Genomic DNA, 16,606 nt, shown 5'->3' with positions numbered 1-16,606 from the left:
GCGACACATTTTCAAAAATGCGACTAGCGACAAATCTAGCGAMTTTTTCTGGTGTTATTGGAGACTCTGACGTGAAAGCACGTATTGTTCTTACTCTTCTCAACGAGCAGCGGGTGCTGCCGTGGGCCCCACCCCCGTCCCAAAGCACTCACAGGCGGCCCAGTCTTCGCGCAGCAGTCCCTCCCAGCTGCAGTCAGAGCAGGAGATGTTCCCCCCTCTGCGTCCAGACTGCAAATGAATTGCGCATGCGGAGTCCGCATGCAAAATATAAACTAAACCAAAATGCAGTCAAAATAAAAACATTTCATCTTCAAGTCAATGGTTTTATCTCAACTATTGATAAATGAATAAAATAGATGACGTTGAAAACGTTAAAGTAATGTATGCTATGTCTATCATGACTTTACAGCACAAACTAAACCTGAGGGAAATGGATAACAGTAGGCCCTGRCTGCACATATAGTAAGGAAGAATGACAGGCCAGTTCTGAAAAATAATAGCCTTTATTTTCTAACAGTGGTATTAACAGGTGACATGACCTGATCTCATGGTTCTGAATGTGGGGAATCATTAAAGTACAAAGTAAACATGGTCTGTCTGTTAAAAACATATAAATCAAATAAACAACCATAACAATAGCAAAATAAGGTAACCAATACTCATTGCATGATCAGCCAGATTATAAATAGTAATTKTACCTTCATCCTGCAGGATAATTGCTGTGACAGAGAGAGAGCTGGCTGGAGGACAGTAACCTAACTAACCTATGTTACTGTGTCAATACAATGTATGGGGTTTCTGTATTACCCTCCAGCATCCTGCTGCTGTAAACATGAAAACATACAACGCTGTATCGCAAAGCAGGATCAATGGGTCAGCCAACAAACTTTCCTAAATGATCAGAAATATCTTTCCAACATTAAGACTTGAAATGGGCATGCTATAACTGACAGTCCCAACAACTCTTAGCTTTTTAAATGAGCCAGACAATCAAGAGCTGCGGTCTAATCATTAATCCAAAACAGTTGCGTTTTGCAACGAAAACAAGAGTTTCTATTGGACAAATTCAGGTAGGTCCCGCCCCATTTCGTTTGCTTCCGTTTCAGTTTTCTTTTAAACAGAACCGGTGTAATGAATACGCCCCCAGCTGTAGGCCTATCTGTTAGTGATCCCGCTATGATACAGCCCTCAAGTGGACACTCACTGATTTACACAGAAAGACCACAGCCCCTGTATGTCATCAGTCTATGTTCAGAACGCAGCAAACGGTACATTTTTTTTTTTTTTTTTTTTAAACATGCAATTAGAAAGCCCATTTGTTTCAAAAGGTTTTCTCCAGTTTTATGCCTAATGAACACAGAGATACAGCTGTGGGAAGAGCTAGGGACAGGTTCAAATCCATTTCAAATCAATTGAATGACTTTGACACCAAAACTGATTTGATAGGTAGTCTACTGCTTTACAGAGCCAGAAAAATTGCCACCATGAGCAGTCATAAAATAATATTAAATAAAAAGTAGTTACTGTGTTAAGATTCAGGCATTGTTTTTGCTTAAATTGGAAGAGATTCTGAATATTGTCTGATTTGAGCGCTGTACTGCATAAATAAGAAGAGATAAATATGTCGATCGCTCTATGGGAATAATCACAGTACATCCTATATGGCAACATATTCTCTACTTAGTGCACTACTTTTGAACAGGGCCCTATGAGATCTGATCCAAAATAGTGCACTATATAAGGAATGATGTGCTATTTTGGCATGCACTCAGAGACTAACATGAAGCCACTTCATGTACAAATGAAAAGATAAAGAGCTGTTAAATACAGTAGGGGGTGCTAGCATCCCACATATTTAATAGAACAGAATAACAAGATACATCTATGGAAATATAGTTACTTAAAAAGACATTTGAATATGATTGAAATCACATTGTCAACAACCAGGACTGGGAATCCAGTGATTTATCAAGACGTCCTATAAATTGCTAGAACCATGTGTTATTAATAGGATCTCTATGCTTCTAATGGAAGCTCCAACTCTGACACCTAAAAGCACTCGACAGAGCAGACACTATGAATGCTTGGGAAAACCCATTCTGATTTCAGCATCAGTCTTGTGATATGGGGTTGGAGGATTTTAAATACATTCTATTAAATAACATTTTGTGACAGTCACATTAACTCTCCACTCACTTTTAATCAGACTACACAGAGGACAGGACAGTGCTCAAGGGGGCAATGATACAACGATGGAGTGAAAAGAAACAGACAGAGATGGGTAGAAAAATAGATAAGTTAAGAGGCAGGATAAGCGAATAAACTACCCAAGCCCTCCCCCCTCCCTGGGTGATTGACTTAGAGAGAAAAGATGGATGTCAAAACGTTACTATGATTAAGTTAAAAATAGTGTACATTCTAATGGAATACTATTTAATAACAATCCCTCTGAGTATGGAACCTGTCAGTCATTCCTAAAGGGTTCTTGTTGCTAGGGGCAATGTTCTAAGCCTTGAGGGGTCTATGTGCTCTATGATAACAGGGACTTCTAGGCAGTATTACTATTGGTGCACAGTATCATTTATTTACAAGAGGGCAGCCTTATTTACACATCTAAAACCCTGGCAGGCATAACAACAGCGTACAGTTTGACAGTGGAGACAAGGTTTGTCGTAGAGGAGCAGGTCATGACCACTGTTGTATTTCCTACCAACTTCTATCCAAAAGGCCATAAACTACAGACCATAAATAACTGTTCCAAAAATGCAGTGGTTTGTTGGTTAAACCATGTGATTGTTTTTGCTATATTGAACGTTAAAATCTGAGCACCGTTTCCAGGAATTTAGGTAGTTTTTGGCAAATAATGTGACTTAATACATTCTAAACACACAAACACTAGATAATATATTACAAAGTAATTTCCCCAATTCATCCCAGGGACCCAATCAAAGACGATATAATACAGCAAGCTGGAGGAGGGTGTAGGGGGGGGGTCACCTTTGACCCCTAACCCCAGAAATGAATGATGGCAGGCACTTGAATATCGTGGTTTCCTGTTTGTTTGTTTGAACTAGTCTGGTGAGTTGATAGTCCTCACACAAGGTTGCGTGCTCCGGATGTTAAGTTGTATCTAAGTACAGATCTAGGATCAGCTTACCCCCAGATCCTAACCTAAACCATTAGGGGATGAAACACAAAACTGGCCCTAGATCAGTGTCTACATGCAACCTCTTCCTCACAGTTCAGTAAGAGAAGGAGGCGGGATTAGCAATGACTTCATCCTCCTCCCCTCAGGACTCCATCTCGTCTCCATCGAATGGCAGGGGCTCAAAGCTGCAAACCTCCTCATACGTCAACCCTAGGAGAGAGAGAGAGAGGAGGGAAAACAAGAGAATCAGAGGTCAGTAGACTTGTACAGTACCTAGTTAAATAAGAGTATTTTGTTACGTCCACCTACTTTTCCACTCCTCTATCTCCAGCTCTCTGCTCTCGAAGCTCTGGTCGTATGGCTCGGACTCTGGCTCATCGTCAGGGTCGTGGTACTGGGAGAAGTAGGGGTGGGCCAGGGCCTCGGACGCTGTGATCCGCTTATCAGTGTCCAGAACCAGCATCTTCTCTAACAGATCCACCGCTAGTGGGAGAGAAGGGGGTGGGTGGGAGGAAGGGATAGGGATTGTAAACAGAGTGTGTCTGATTAGACAGTGTGAGTGAGTGTGAACGTTCCACTACACAGACAAAAACCTTATTTCTTACTGGGTAGTACCAAAAGATGTAGAGTATAAATGAAATGCTGTGTGTTAAACAGTGTGTGTGTGTGTGTACGTATGTTACACTACACAGACTAGGCCATTATTACCTAGTGGGTTAGCGCCAACAAACACATCAGCAAAGTTCCTCTTGAGCATCTGGGGAAGGGAGTTGATGTAGTTTCTGGCCTGTCAAAGATACACACATAGCAGGCTCAACACACGTTCCACTCAACACAGCTCAAAAACACTCAAGAGAACACAGACTTGACTTCAACACTTCCCACTGTTTCTGAAATCAAGTGATCCCACAGGACGGCTGTGAAGATAGCTTTCTGTACAAACTTGATGAGAATGCGTAAATCATTCATTGATGCCGATGGGAGAAGGACATTTCAGTTAAGGGCATAGTGGATGTACGGGTAACTGACCAAATAAAAAGGAAACTCTGGAGTAAATGTGTAAAGTATATTGAAAGCAGGTGTTTCCACACAGGTGTGGTTCCTGAGTTAATTACCCAATTAACATCCCATCATGCTTAGGGGTCACCTATTAAAAAATAAATCACCTAATCATATTTAATGAAATGTTTATCTACTTTGAAAATTCTTACACCACATTCCCAAACTTTTTAGGAGATAATGTCAACAACTTTCCTTGTTCTGTTTTATACTTTGAGATTACTTTTTGGAACTTTGTGCTCCATTTTGCCTGCCTGCTGCCTCAAACACTCACTGTGCTAAATGATAAGTGCATCTTGTCTTTGGGCATGCTTGGAATCCAATATTATATGCATGGACTATAATAGTTCTGGGCAGGTATGCATATTGAAGTATCAACTCAACCTTAAATAGCTATACTGCAAAAAAAAAAAAAAAAAAAAGAGATCTCAGTGACTTTAAAAGAGGGGTCACAAAGGAGCACAGGGGGTTTAAAGGGTGTGTGTGTGTGTGTGTGTGTGTGTGTGTGTGTTAGTCACCAGATCTCAACCCAATTGAACACGTATGGGAGATTCTGGAGCAGCGCCTGAGACAGCATTTTCCACCACCATCAACAAAACACCAGATTATGAAATTTCTAGTGGAAGAACGGTGTCACATCCCTCCAATAGAGTTCCAGACACTTGTAGAATCTATGCCAAGGTGCACTGAAGCTGTTCTGGCTCGTGGCACAACTCCTTATTAAGACACTATGTTGGTCTTTCCTTTATTTTTGACAGTTACCAGGAATTAGGGCTTTCAAAGCACTCTGGGAAGTGGTTACATCAGAGACAAAAAGCAGACTGGTGCAGAGAGAGGGTGGGATGAGCTCTGCAGAGTGTATAAAAATTCTAGGGGCATATTGTCATCAAACAAAAAAATAGCAAAGTTGATTGGCTTTCAGGGGGAAAAGGGCATTGGTTGATGTTGTGACTCCAATTCTGTCTCTGCCTGGGTTCCGTGGACAGAGAGCAATATCAAATCAAATTTTGTCACATGACAGAATACAACAGGTGTAAACCATGCAGTGAAATGCTTACTTACAAGCCCTTCCTCAACAATAAAGAGTTGAAAATCAGAGGTGTGAAAAAAGAAATTGGATCTTAAAGACATGCTCCGGAGGTTTTTCTTTTTTTAACATCCCACTTTGGGCTGGATGTGTCAATGTGTAGTTCACACATGCATAATCTATGAGCAGAATTACTGTCTTACCTCAATTAGCCACGAAATCCCTAGTTTGAAAGACTGTTTTCTGGAATCTGTGCGGTGCCATTTCCCCCCACATGGGCCAGCCCCCTAGCAATTAGTTTCAACCAATGAGCTTCAGCCCCTCGCCATCTGAGCGACAGGTAGCAAGACGCACACACAGCAGAGTGAGAGAGAGAGAGAGAGCATTGACGTGGTGCACATACAGTGCCTATAGAAAATCTACACCCCCTTGAACTTTTATCACATTTTGTTGCGTTGCAAAGTGGGATTGAAATAGATTTAATTGCAATTATTTTGTAATTGATCTACAAAATACTCCAAGTCAAAGTGAAAATGCTACACACTTTTACAAATGAAATAACTCAAATATAGTTTTGTTTTGGCAAGTTTTTGTGGAAGAAAATAAACAGGCATCATCAGCTATATCCTACAGCAAATCTTCTGTCTGCTTTCCACCAGACACCGGGAGATTAATTTACCCGGACAATAACCTACAACACAAAGCCAATCCTACACTGGAGTTGCTTACCAAGAAGACAGTGAATGTTCCTGAGTGGCCAAGTTACAGTTTTGACTTAAATCTGCTTGAGAATCTATGGCAAGACTTGAAGAATTTTGAAAAGAATAAATGGGCAAATATTGCACAATACAGGTGTGCAAAGCTCTTACGAGACTTACCCAAGAATACTTAACTAATCAAGGTATATTAGAATTTTATTCTTCATTAATGTATTTTTTATTTTATTTTTTTTAATCAATTTTTCTTCCACTTTGACAGAGTATTTTGTGTAGATTGTTGACCAAAAATGACAATGAAATACATTTTCCTCCCACTAAGTAAGACAATAAAATGTGAATAAATCCAAGGGGGTTGTAGACTTTCTATGGGCACTGTATCGGCACATATGTGACGTAGTACGCAATTTCCGGGGACCACTTTTGCCCCGTGAGTGCTACTTTCAGAACTACTCGCTAAAAAGTATACAAAAGTACCGGAGAAAAGTCTTTAAAAAAGGCATGGAAACAACATGGGACTTGTGGGAAGGCCTGCTGCAGCCTGGATGAACTGGAGGGATCTGGGAAGAACATGTCGTAGTGCCTCACCTCGTGGCTGGGCATCTGGCTAATGAGACAGGCCGGGGGCGTTCCTGTCAGCCTCATGATCTGCTGCAGCTGGTTTATATCTTTCAGGCTCAGGGTCAAGGGTCACACATCATACTGTCACACAGGTCAAAGTGTCCCTAAACTACAGTTGAAGTCGGAGGTTTACATACACTTAGGTTGGAGTCATTAAAAAACACATTTTTCAACTAACACAAATATCTTGTTAACGAACTATAGTTTTGGCAAGTCGGTTAGGACATCTACTTTGTGCATGAAACAAGTCATTTTCCCAACAATTGTTTACAGACAGATTATTTCACTGTATCACAATTCCAGTGGGACAGAAGTTTAAATACACTAAGTTGACTGTGCCTTTAAACAGCTTGGAAAATTCCAGAATATGATGTCATGGCTTTAGAAGTTTCTGATAGGCTAATCGACATAATTTGAGTCAATTGGAGGTGTATCTGTGGATGTATCAAGGCTTACCTTCAAACTCAGCACCTCTTTGCTTGACATCATGGGAAAATCAAAAGAAATCAGCCAAATACAGATTTTTTTTTGTAGACCTCCACAAGTCTGGTTCATCCTTGGGAGCAATTTCCAAACGCCTGAAGGTACCACGTTCATCTGTACAAACAGTAGTACGCAAGTATAACCACCATGGGACCACGCAGCCGTCATACCGCTCAGGAAGGAGACGTGTTCTGTCTCCTAGAGATGAACGGACTTGGTGTGAAAAGTGCAAATCAATCCCAGAACAACAGCAAAGGACCTTGTGAAGATGCTGGAGGAAACAGGTACAAAAGTATCTATATCCACAGTAAAACGAGTCCTACATCGACATAACCTGAAAGGCCGGTTAGCAAGGAAGAAACCACTGCTCCAAAACCACCATTAAAAAGCCAGACTACGGTTTGCAACTGCACATGGGGACAAAGATCGTACTTTTTGGAGAAATTTCCTCCGGTCTGATGAAACAAAAATAGAACTGTTTGGCCATAACAACCATCGTTATGTTTGGAGGAAAAAGGGGGTGGCTTGCAAGCCCAAGAACACCATCCCAACCGTGAAGCACGGGGGTGGCAGCATCATGTTGTAGGGGTGCTTTGTTGCAGGAGGGTCTGGTGCACTTCACAAAATAGATGGCATCATGAGGAAGGAAAATTATGTGGATATATTGAAGCAACATCTCAAGACATCAGTCAGGAAGTTAAAGCTTGGTCGCAAATGGGTCTTCCAAATGGACAATGACCCCAAGCGTACTTCCAAAGTTGTGACAAATTGGCTTTTGGACAACAAAGTCAAGGTATTRGAGTGGCCATCACAAAGCCCTGTCCTCAATCCTATAGAAAATTTGTGGGCAGAACTGAAAAAGTGTGTGCGAGCAAGGAGGCCTACTAACCTGACTCAGTTACACCAGCTCTGTCAGGAGGAATGGGCCAAAATTCACCCAACTTATGGAAGGCTACCCGAAACATTTGACCCAAGTTAAACAATTTAAAGGCAATGCTACCAAATACTAATTAAGTGTATTTAAACTTCTGACCTACTGGGAATGTGATGAAATAAATAAAAGCTGAAATAAATAATTCTCTCTACTATTATTCTGACATTTCACATTCTTAAAATAAAGTGGTGATCCTAACTGACCTAAGACAGGGAATGTTTACTAGGATTAAATGTCAGGAATTGTGAAAAACTGAGTTTAAATGTATTTGGCTAAGGAGCATGTAAACTTCCGACTTCAACTGTAAATACTGAATAAATGTTTTCCTATTTTTGTGTGTGAGTGTGAGTGTGTGTTTGTGGGTTGGTGGCGGGGTAGAGAATAAGATGAGGTGATGAGAGTAAATGTAGGGAGAGGAGGGAGGGAGGTAGAGAGGATGGAGAGAGCTGCCATGCTGTACTATTGAATAGAGACAACATGCTTTTAGATCACAGCCAGCAGAGAAACATGTGTCAGAGGAACAGATTAACTCAGATCGACAAGAGGGAATAAGGGCATTACAGGGCAGCTCTACTCAATGACAACTAGATCAGTGTTTCCCAACTCCGGTCCTCCAGTACCACCAACAGTACACCGTTTTATTGTAGCCCATGACAAACCCCTGGTGGTTTAGTCTCACCAGGGGTGATGGTCGGATTCTCGTTTATTGTCGAAGGAATGAGCGTTACACCGAGGCATGTACTCTGGAGCGGGATCGATTTGGAGGTGGAGGGTCCGTCATGGTCTGGGGCGGTGTGTCACAGCATCATCAGACTGAGCTTGTTGTCATTGCAGGCAATCTCAATGCTGTGCGTTACAGGGAAGACATCCTCTTCCCTCATGTGGTACCCTTCCTGCAGGCTCATCCTGACATGACCCTCCAGCATTACAATGCCACCAGCCATTCTGCACGTTCTGTGCGTGATTTCCTGCAAGACAGGAATGTCAGTGTTCTGCCATGGCCAGCGAAGAACCCCGATCTCAATCCCATTGAGCACGTCTGGGACCTGTTGGATCGGAGGGTGAGGGCTAGGGCCATTCCTCCCAGAAATATCCGGGAACTTGCAGGTGCCTTGGTGGAAGAGTGGGGTAACATCTCACAGCAAGAACTGGCAAATCTGGTGCAGTCATGAGGAGGAGATGCATTGCAGTACTTAATGGAGCTGGTGGCCACACCAGATACTGACTGTTACTTTTGATTTTGACCCCCCCTTTGTTCAGGGACACATTATTCCATTTCTGTTAGTCATGTCTATGGAACTTGTTCAGTTTATGTTTCAGTTGTTGAATCTTGTTATGTTCCTACAAATATTTACACATGTTAAGTTTGATGAAAATAAACGCAGTTGACAGTGAGAGGACGTTTCTTTTTGAGTTGAGTTTATAGGCCCACTAAAATGTAAATGTATGTATGTATACAAGGGGCTCCAAAATTACTGGCACCCCTGACTGGCAATGCAAAAACAATACTTAAACAAATATAAACAATATCATTATAGAGATAAACTAAAAATACCAACATGTGAGAAATACTGTACTTTATTCATGTTTCAATGGAACCAACCAAAATCATACAATTATTTAATACAAAATACATTTCACCAAAATCAAGGTTTCATAATTGTTGGCACTCCTCATTTAGTACTTAGTGCCACCACCTCTGGCAAGGATAACAGCATGGAGTCTTTTCCTGTAATGTTTGACAAGGTTATGGAACACATTTGGAGGGATTTTGGACCATTCCTCTATGCAGATCCTTTCAAGATCCCTCACATTCTTGGGTTTGCGTTTATCAACTGCCCTCTTCAACTCAGCCCACAGATTTTCGATTGGATTGTGGTCCGGCGACTGAGATGGCCATAGCAGAACATTGATTTTGTTGTCACAGAACCATTGCCGAGTGGATCTTGAGGTATGTTTTGGGTCATTGTCTTGTTGGAAATTCCACCTACGGCCAAGTCCCAGCCTTCTGGCAGAGGCAACCAGATTGTCACCCAAAATTGCCTGGTACTTGGTGGAATTCATTATGCCATCAATCTTAACCAGTGCCCCTGGACCTCTGGAATTAAAACAGCCCCAAAACATCACTGACCCACCACCATATTTCACCGTGGGTATGAGGTGCCTCTCCTTGTATGCATCTCTGTTGTTTCGACGGCAATCATGCCGATGCTGTATCTGACCAAAACGTTACATTTTGGTCTCATCTGACCAGAGCACCTTCTTCCAGTCATAATTTAAATGACGTTTGGCAAACTCCAAGTGCCTGCACCTGTGTCTTGGGGTCAGAAAGGGGTTTCCAAAGAGCCTGTGGCTGTGAAGGTAGCGTCTGATGGTGCTTCTTGACGCCACCAAGGCCTGCAATTCTTTCAGTGATTCTTGGGGATTTTGTTGCTTGTCTCACCATCCTCCTCCCTATCCTGGGGGGCAAAATGCATTTGCGCCCTCTACCCGTGAGGTTTTCAACTGTTCCATATCTTTTGCATGTTTTAATAATTCCCCTGACAGTGCTCAGTTGTATATTCAATCGTTTGTGGATCTTCTTGTATCCATGACCAGATTTATGAAGGTCTACGACCATCTGTCTCTTTTGAACTGCCAGATCTTTTCTTTTCTTCATGGTGTTGACAAAGGGATATTGCATGTGTGTTACCTCATTTTTATACCCTAGTAAAACAGGAAGTGATGTAATGGCTCAATATAGTTCCTTAAGACTTCCTGGTTTAATTTTGGTAGATGTTATTTACAATCATCTTTAAGGGTGTCATTAATTGTGAAACCTTGATTTTGAGGACATAGATTTTTAATTAAATCAATAAATGATTTTGGTTGGTTCCATAGAAACATTAATAAAGTACAGTATTTCTCACATGTTGGTATTTTGAGTTTCTCTATAATTATATTGTTTATATTTTTTAAGTATTGTTTGTGCATTGCCAGTCAGGGGTGCCAGTAATTTTGTAGGCCCATAAACATGTATATATATGTATAGGCCCATTAATTAAAATGTACAAATACTTCCTATATAGTTTTAAATGTTCAAGAGAGGGCTGAAGTTATCTATTTTTTCTCTCTATATATTTTTTTACCCCCTTTTTCGATCTTGTTTCATCGTTGCAACTTCCCAATGGTCTCGGGAGGCGAAGATCGAGTCATGCGTCCTCCAAAACATGACCCGCCAAACCCGGAAGCCAGCCGCACCAATGTGTCTGAGGAAAACCATTCAACTGACGACCAGGGGTCAGCCTGCAGGCGCCCGGACCGCCACAAGGAGTCGCTAGAGAGCGATGAGCCAAGTAAAGCCCCCCCCCCCCCCCCCCCAAACCCCCCCCCGCTGGGACAATTGTGCGCCGCCCTATGGGGCTCCCGATCACGGCCGGTTGTGATATAGCCCCGGTTCGAACCTGGGTCGTAGTGACACCTCTAGCACTGCGATGCCCAAAATGTTTTTATTTTACCCAAAATAATAATTTCCCAAATAAACAAAACAATCAAACCTCCCGCGGGCCATATTGATTGGGCTCGCGGGCAAGATCTGTATATTACCCACCCTTAATGTAGGGGATAGGGGTCAATATTGAATTTGTCCATTAGAACTTTTCTCCGTCACCATGACGACAGTGAAAGGATACGGTCGGTGCCGGGGAATAACGTCCGTCCAGTGAGCAGCTCTGCCATGATGCAGCCTACTGACCAGATGTCCACTACAACAACAAAAACAATGTTACCATCCATTCATGTAGTTGTCGGTTTTCTTTTGTGTGTGTGTGTGTGTGTGTGTGTGTGTGTGTACTAGATGAGTATGTACCAGGTGTCATGTTGTAGTGATAGTTATAGTATATCATTACCTGTCATGTAGTAGTGATAGTTATAGTATATCATTACCTGTCATGTAGTAGTGATAGTTATAGTATATCAATTACCTGTCATGTAGTAATTGATATAGTTATAGTATATCATTACCTGTCATGTAAGTAGTGATAGTTATAGTATATCATTACCTGTCATGTAGTAGTGATAGTATATCATTACCTGTCATGTAGTAGTGATAGTATATATCATTACCTGTCATGTAGTAGTGATAGTTATAGTATATCATTACCTGTCATGTAGTAGTGATAGTTATAGTATATCATTACCTGTCATGTAGTAGTGATTAGTTTATAGTATATCATTACTGTCAATGTAGTACGTGATAGTTATAGTATATCATTACCTGTCATGTAGTAGTGATAGTTATAGTATATCATTACCTGTCATGTAGTAGTGATAGTTATGTATATTCATTTACCTGTCATGTAGTAGTGATAGTTATAGTATATCATTACCTGTCATGTAGTAGTGATAGTTATAGTATATCAATTACCCTGTCATGTAGTAGTGATAGTTATAGTATATCATTACCTGTCATGTAGTAGTGATAGTTATGTATATCATTACCTGTCATGTAGTAGTGATAGTTATAGTATATCATTACCTGTCATGTAGTAGTGATAGTTATAGTATATCATTACCTGTCATGTTGTAATGCATCCAGTTCAGCATGATCTCTGGGGCGCGGTACCACCTGGTCGCTACATAACCCGTCATCTCATCATCAGTGTGTCGCGCCAAACCAAAGTCCAGGATCTGACGGATAAATTAAGAGATAGGGGTGTGTGTGTGTGTGTGTTGTATATGCGTGGGTGTATGTGAAGATAGGGTTAGCTATAAACAAACTCCACAGCAGATTAAATCCTACGCTTCTAACCTCGTGTGTGGGTGGAGTGTATTAAAGCCACTCTAATAATAATGAACACACAGTACTGTAAACAGTACTATCCAACAAGAACTATAACTGCTGGTACAAATTGTGTTATTACATGTTTTATGTTGCTGATCTGAATGTTGGCGACTGTCAGGTGTTTACATATACATTTTTTTTAAAGACAACTACAGTAACATATTGCTTTCTAGCTGGAGAGGAGGAGCTGATCAGAGCAGATGCTATATCTTAATTTGACCCTGCTTCTCACAACACCAAGATAATACTGCAGCAACAGGAAATGTGAATTATTATGTGGATTATAATTAATGGACATTGTTGTAGGGGTTGATACATTTTTCGTTGGGGTAAATCAAGTCTGACATTTTAAAGTGGAATTTACAAACTTTAGAAGCCTTTTTAAACCTTTAATACACTACAACAGATTGATCAGATTAAGATAGCAGATCTATAGGCACTAAGGAGGGTACAGTAGGCCAATAGTATTTTTTTTTTTTTTTACCTTGAGCTCACAGTCCTCATTCACTGCCAGATTACTGGGCTTCAGATCCTGTGGAGAGAGGGAAGGAGGGAGAAGAGAGATGGAGGGAGGGAGGGAGAAGAGAGAGATGGAGGGAGGGAGAAGAGAGAGATGGAGGGAGGGAGGGAGGAGATGGAGGGAAAAGAGAGAGAGGGACGGAGGAGATGGAGAGAGAGAGGGACGGAGGAGATGGAGAGAGAGTCGGAGGAGATGGAGAGAGAGTCGGAGGAGATGGAGAGAGAGAGGGAGGGAGATGGAGAGAGAGCGGGAGGTAGGGGAGAATAAGGAAGGTATTGAGTAATATTCCCATCCTCCACCCCATGCAAGCATCTTGATTTAAATATGAAATGTAAATATGATGTAACTTACTCTGTGGATGATGTCTGCTGAATGGATATACTGCAAAACAGAACAACAATTAAGAACACTGCATACCTACGGAACCTTTACCTGCTGCAGCTATGGAAAAACGCATGCAGACAGACAGACAGACAGACAGACAGACAGACAGACAGACAGCGAGAAACACCTACCTTGAGTCCCCTGAGGATCTGGTATATGAGGAATTGCACATGGTCGTCTGTCAGCTTCTGACACTTCACTATGTTGTTGAGGTCCGCCCCCATCAGGTGGGTCACAAGGTACCTGCCAATCAAAAAAAAAAGAAAAAAAAGAGGAAGACAGGTTGTCACCATGGCAACACAACAAGAGAGAGTATGAAAAAGAGAGAGTATGTCTCCTCTGCCAGCACTACGAATTTCAAGCCATAAACACTGCTAAAAGCTTTACATATCCTTTAGGGTGAACCAGGGAGAGATGTGTGTGTGTGTGTGTGTGTGTGTGGTGTGTGTGTGTGGTGTGTGTGTGTGTGTGTGTGTGTGTGTGTGGTGATATGAAGTGAAGGATATTGCGTCAGTATTCTGCACACACACAGGCAGCCATGGAGAAAGTGGAATGGTTGTTACCATGGAAATAAGGAATAATGTGTGCACGTGGTAATCCTGCCTGTTCCTTAGTGAGATGAACCACACAACAAACCATATGAAATAAAGATCTGCAGACATTGGTTTGATTAAATAAACCATCATATCACACATGCGTGTGTGTGCGTGTGTATCCACGCATGCGTTCTGCTAGGCAATTTAAACTCCAAGAGCTATATGAACTGCCAGAGAGAGGGGGGGGATAGAAGTGGAGGAAAGAGAAAGAGACAAAGAAAGCGGTTACTCACACGTCATTGAATTCCTCTAGGCTGGTGGCAGGCGTGAACACATCCAACAGACCAATCACCTAACAGAGAGCAAAGGTCAAAAGGTTACACAACATTCTACACACAACAGACAAGACTCACACTAGAGATAAAGGTCACACTACAGAAAAAAAATATTGGCCGTGTCTGAATAACCGTACTTGCGTTCTAAATTTCAAGCAGACCACCATAGTCCCTGTGCCCAAGGAAGCGAAGGTAACCTGCCTAAATTATTAAGTGCTTTGATAGGCTGGTCATGGCTCACATCAACAGCATCCTCCCGGACACCTTAGACCCACTCCAATTCGCATAACGCCCCAACAGATCCACAGATGATCTCAATCTCAGTCGCACTCCACACTGCCCTTTGAGATAACCCAGGTCTCATGAGGAACTTTCCCACCTGGACAAAAGGAACACCTATGTGAGAATGCTGTTCATTGACTACAGCTCAGCGTTCAACACCATAGTGCCCATGAAGCTCATCACTACGCTAAGGACCCTGGGACTAAACACCTCCCTCTGTAACTGGAACCTGGACTTCCTGACGGGCCACCCCCAGGTGGTAAGAGTAGGCAACAACACGTCTGTCAGGCTGATCCTTAACAATGGGGCCCCTCAGGGGTGTGTACTTAGTCCCCTCCTGTACTCCCTGTTCACCCACGACTGCGTGGCCAAACACGACTCCAACACCATCATTAAGTTGGCTGACAACACAACAGTGGTAGGCCTGATCACCGACAAAGATGAGACAGCATATAGGGAAGAGGTCGGAGAAGTGTGGTGCCAGGACAACAACCTCTCAAAGTGAGCAAGACAAAGAAGCTGATCGTGGACTACAGGAAAAGGCGGGCCGAACAGGCCCCCATTAACATCGACGGGGCTGTAGTGGAGCGGAGAGAGTTTAAAGTTCTTTGGTGTCCACATCACCAGCGAACTATCATGGTCCAAACATACCAAGATAGTCGTGAAGAGGACAGTCGTGAAGAGGGCACGACAAAACCTTTTCCCCCTCAGGAGACTGAAAAGATTTGGCCTGTGTCTCCAGATCCTCAAAAGGTTCTACAGCTGCACCATCGAGAGCATCCTGACCGGTTGCATCACTGCCTGGTATGGCAACTGCTCGGCATCTGTCTAAGGCGCTACAAAAGGGTGGTGCGAACGGGCCAGTACATCACTGGGGCCAAGCTTCCTGCCATCCAGGACCTCTATACTAGGCGGTGTCAGAGGAAAGCCCATAAAATTGTCAGAGACTCCAGTCACCAAAGCTATAGACTGTTTTCACTAAAACCGCATGGCAAGTGGTACCGGAACGCCAAGTCTAGGACCAAAAGGCTCCTCAACAGCTTCTACCCCCAAGCCATATGACTGCTAAACAATTAATAAAATTGCCACCAGACAATTTACATTGAGCCATTGACCCCCCCCCCCTTTAGTACACTGCTGCTACTTGCTGTTTATTATCTATGCATGGCCACTTCACCCCCACATACATGTACAAATTACCTCAACTAGCCTGTACCCCTGCACACTGACTCGGTACCGGTGCCCCCTGTATATAGCCTGGTTATTGTTATTCTTATTGTGTTACTTTTTATTATTACTTTGTATTTTAGTCTACTTGGTAAATATTTTCTTAACTCTTCTTGAACTGCACTGTTGGTTAAGGGCTCGTAAGTAAGCATTTCACGGTAAAGTCTACACTTGCTGTGTTTGGCGCATGTGACAAATAAAGTTTGATTTGAAGAGTAGGCTGATTGGTTATGCGAAAATATAATGTTTTCTATTTTCTAAACTGTAGTATGATTTAAAATGCCAGGATGTCATACTCATAGCTGCATGCTATTGAGGAAAAGATGAGTCTTTTCTGATCTACGTGTATTTGACAACAGCTAATAAATCAGCTGATAATCACAGAATGGGACCAGCTGTAGCAAAATGGAGGAATGGCGGGAAACAAAGCAATTCCACATTAGATGATGCATTCTCAGTATGGGTGAGTAGTAGGTTGATGTTTGTTGCTTAGTACATAGTGCGTTTTTTGG

General features: G+C 42.2%; 1 protein-coding gene across 1 annotated transcript; it reads right to left on the bottom strand.

The window, feature by feature from the left end:
* Positions 1-484: 484 nt before the first annotated feature.
* LOC111970954 (mitogen-activated protein kinase 14A) lies at positions 485-14,623 on the bottom strand. The gene is made up of 10 exons (XM_023997734.2): positions 14,544-14,623; positions 13,846-13,957; positions 13,682-13,711; positions 13,295-13,342; positions 12,542-12,656; positions 11,660-11,731; positions 6,539-6,618; positions 3,857-3,935; positions 3,458-3,631; positions 485-3,358 (listed from the first exon to the last, which is right to left on the bottom strand). Exons 2-10 carry the CDS (start codon positions 13,936-13,938, stop codon positions 3,291-3,293), a joined length of 759 nt encoding a protein of 252 aa, XP_023853502.2. The 5' UTR covers positions 13,939-13,957; positions 14,544-14,623; the 3' UTR covers positions 485-3,290.
* Between the last annotated feature and the right edge of the window lie 1,983 nt (positions 14,624-16,606).

The sequence above is a fragment of the Salvelinus sp. IW2-2015 genome, linkage group LG1 (genome assembly GCF_002910315.2).
Source record: "Salvelinus sp. IW2-2015 linkage group LG1, ASM291031v2, whole genome shotgun sequence".
Classification (NCBI taxonomy): Eukaryota; Metazoa; Chordata; class Actinopteri; order Salmoniformes; family Salmonidae; genus Salvelinus; species Salvelinus sp. IW2-2015.
The sequence above is the reverse complement of the archived record's forward strand: the minus strand, read 5'-3'. Positions and strand labels throughout refer to the sequence as shown.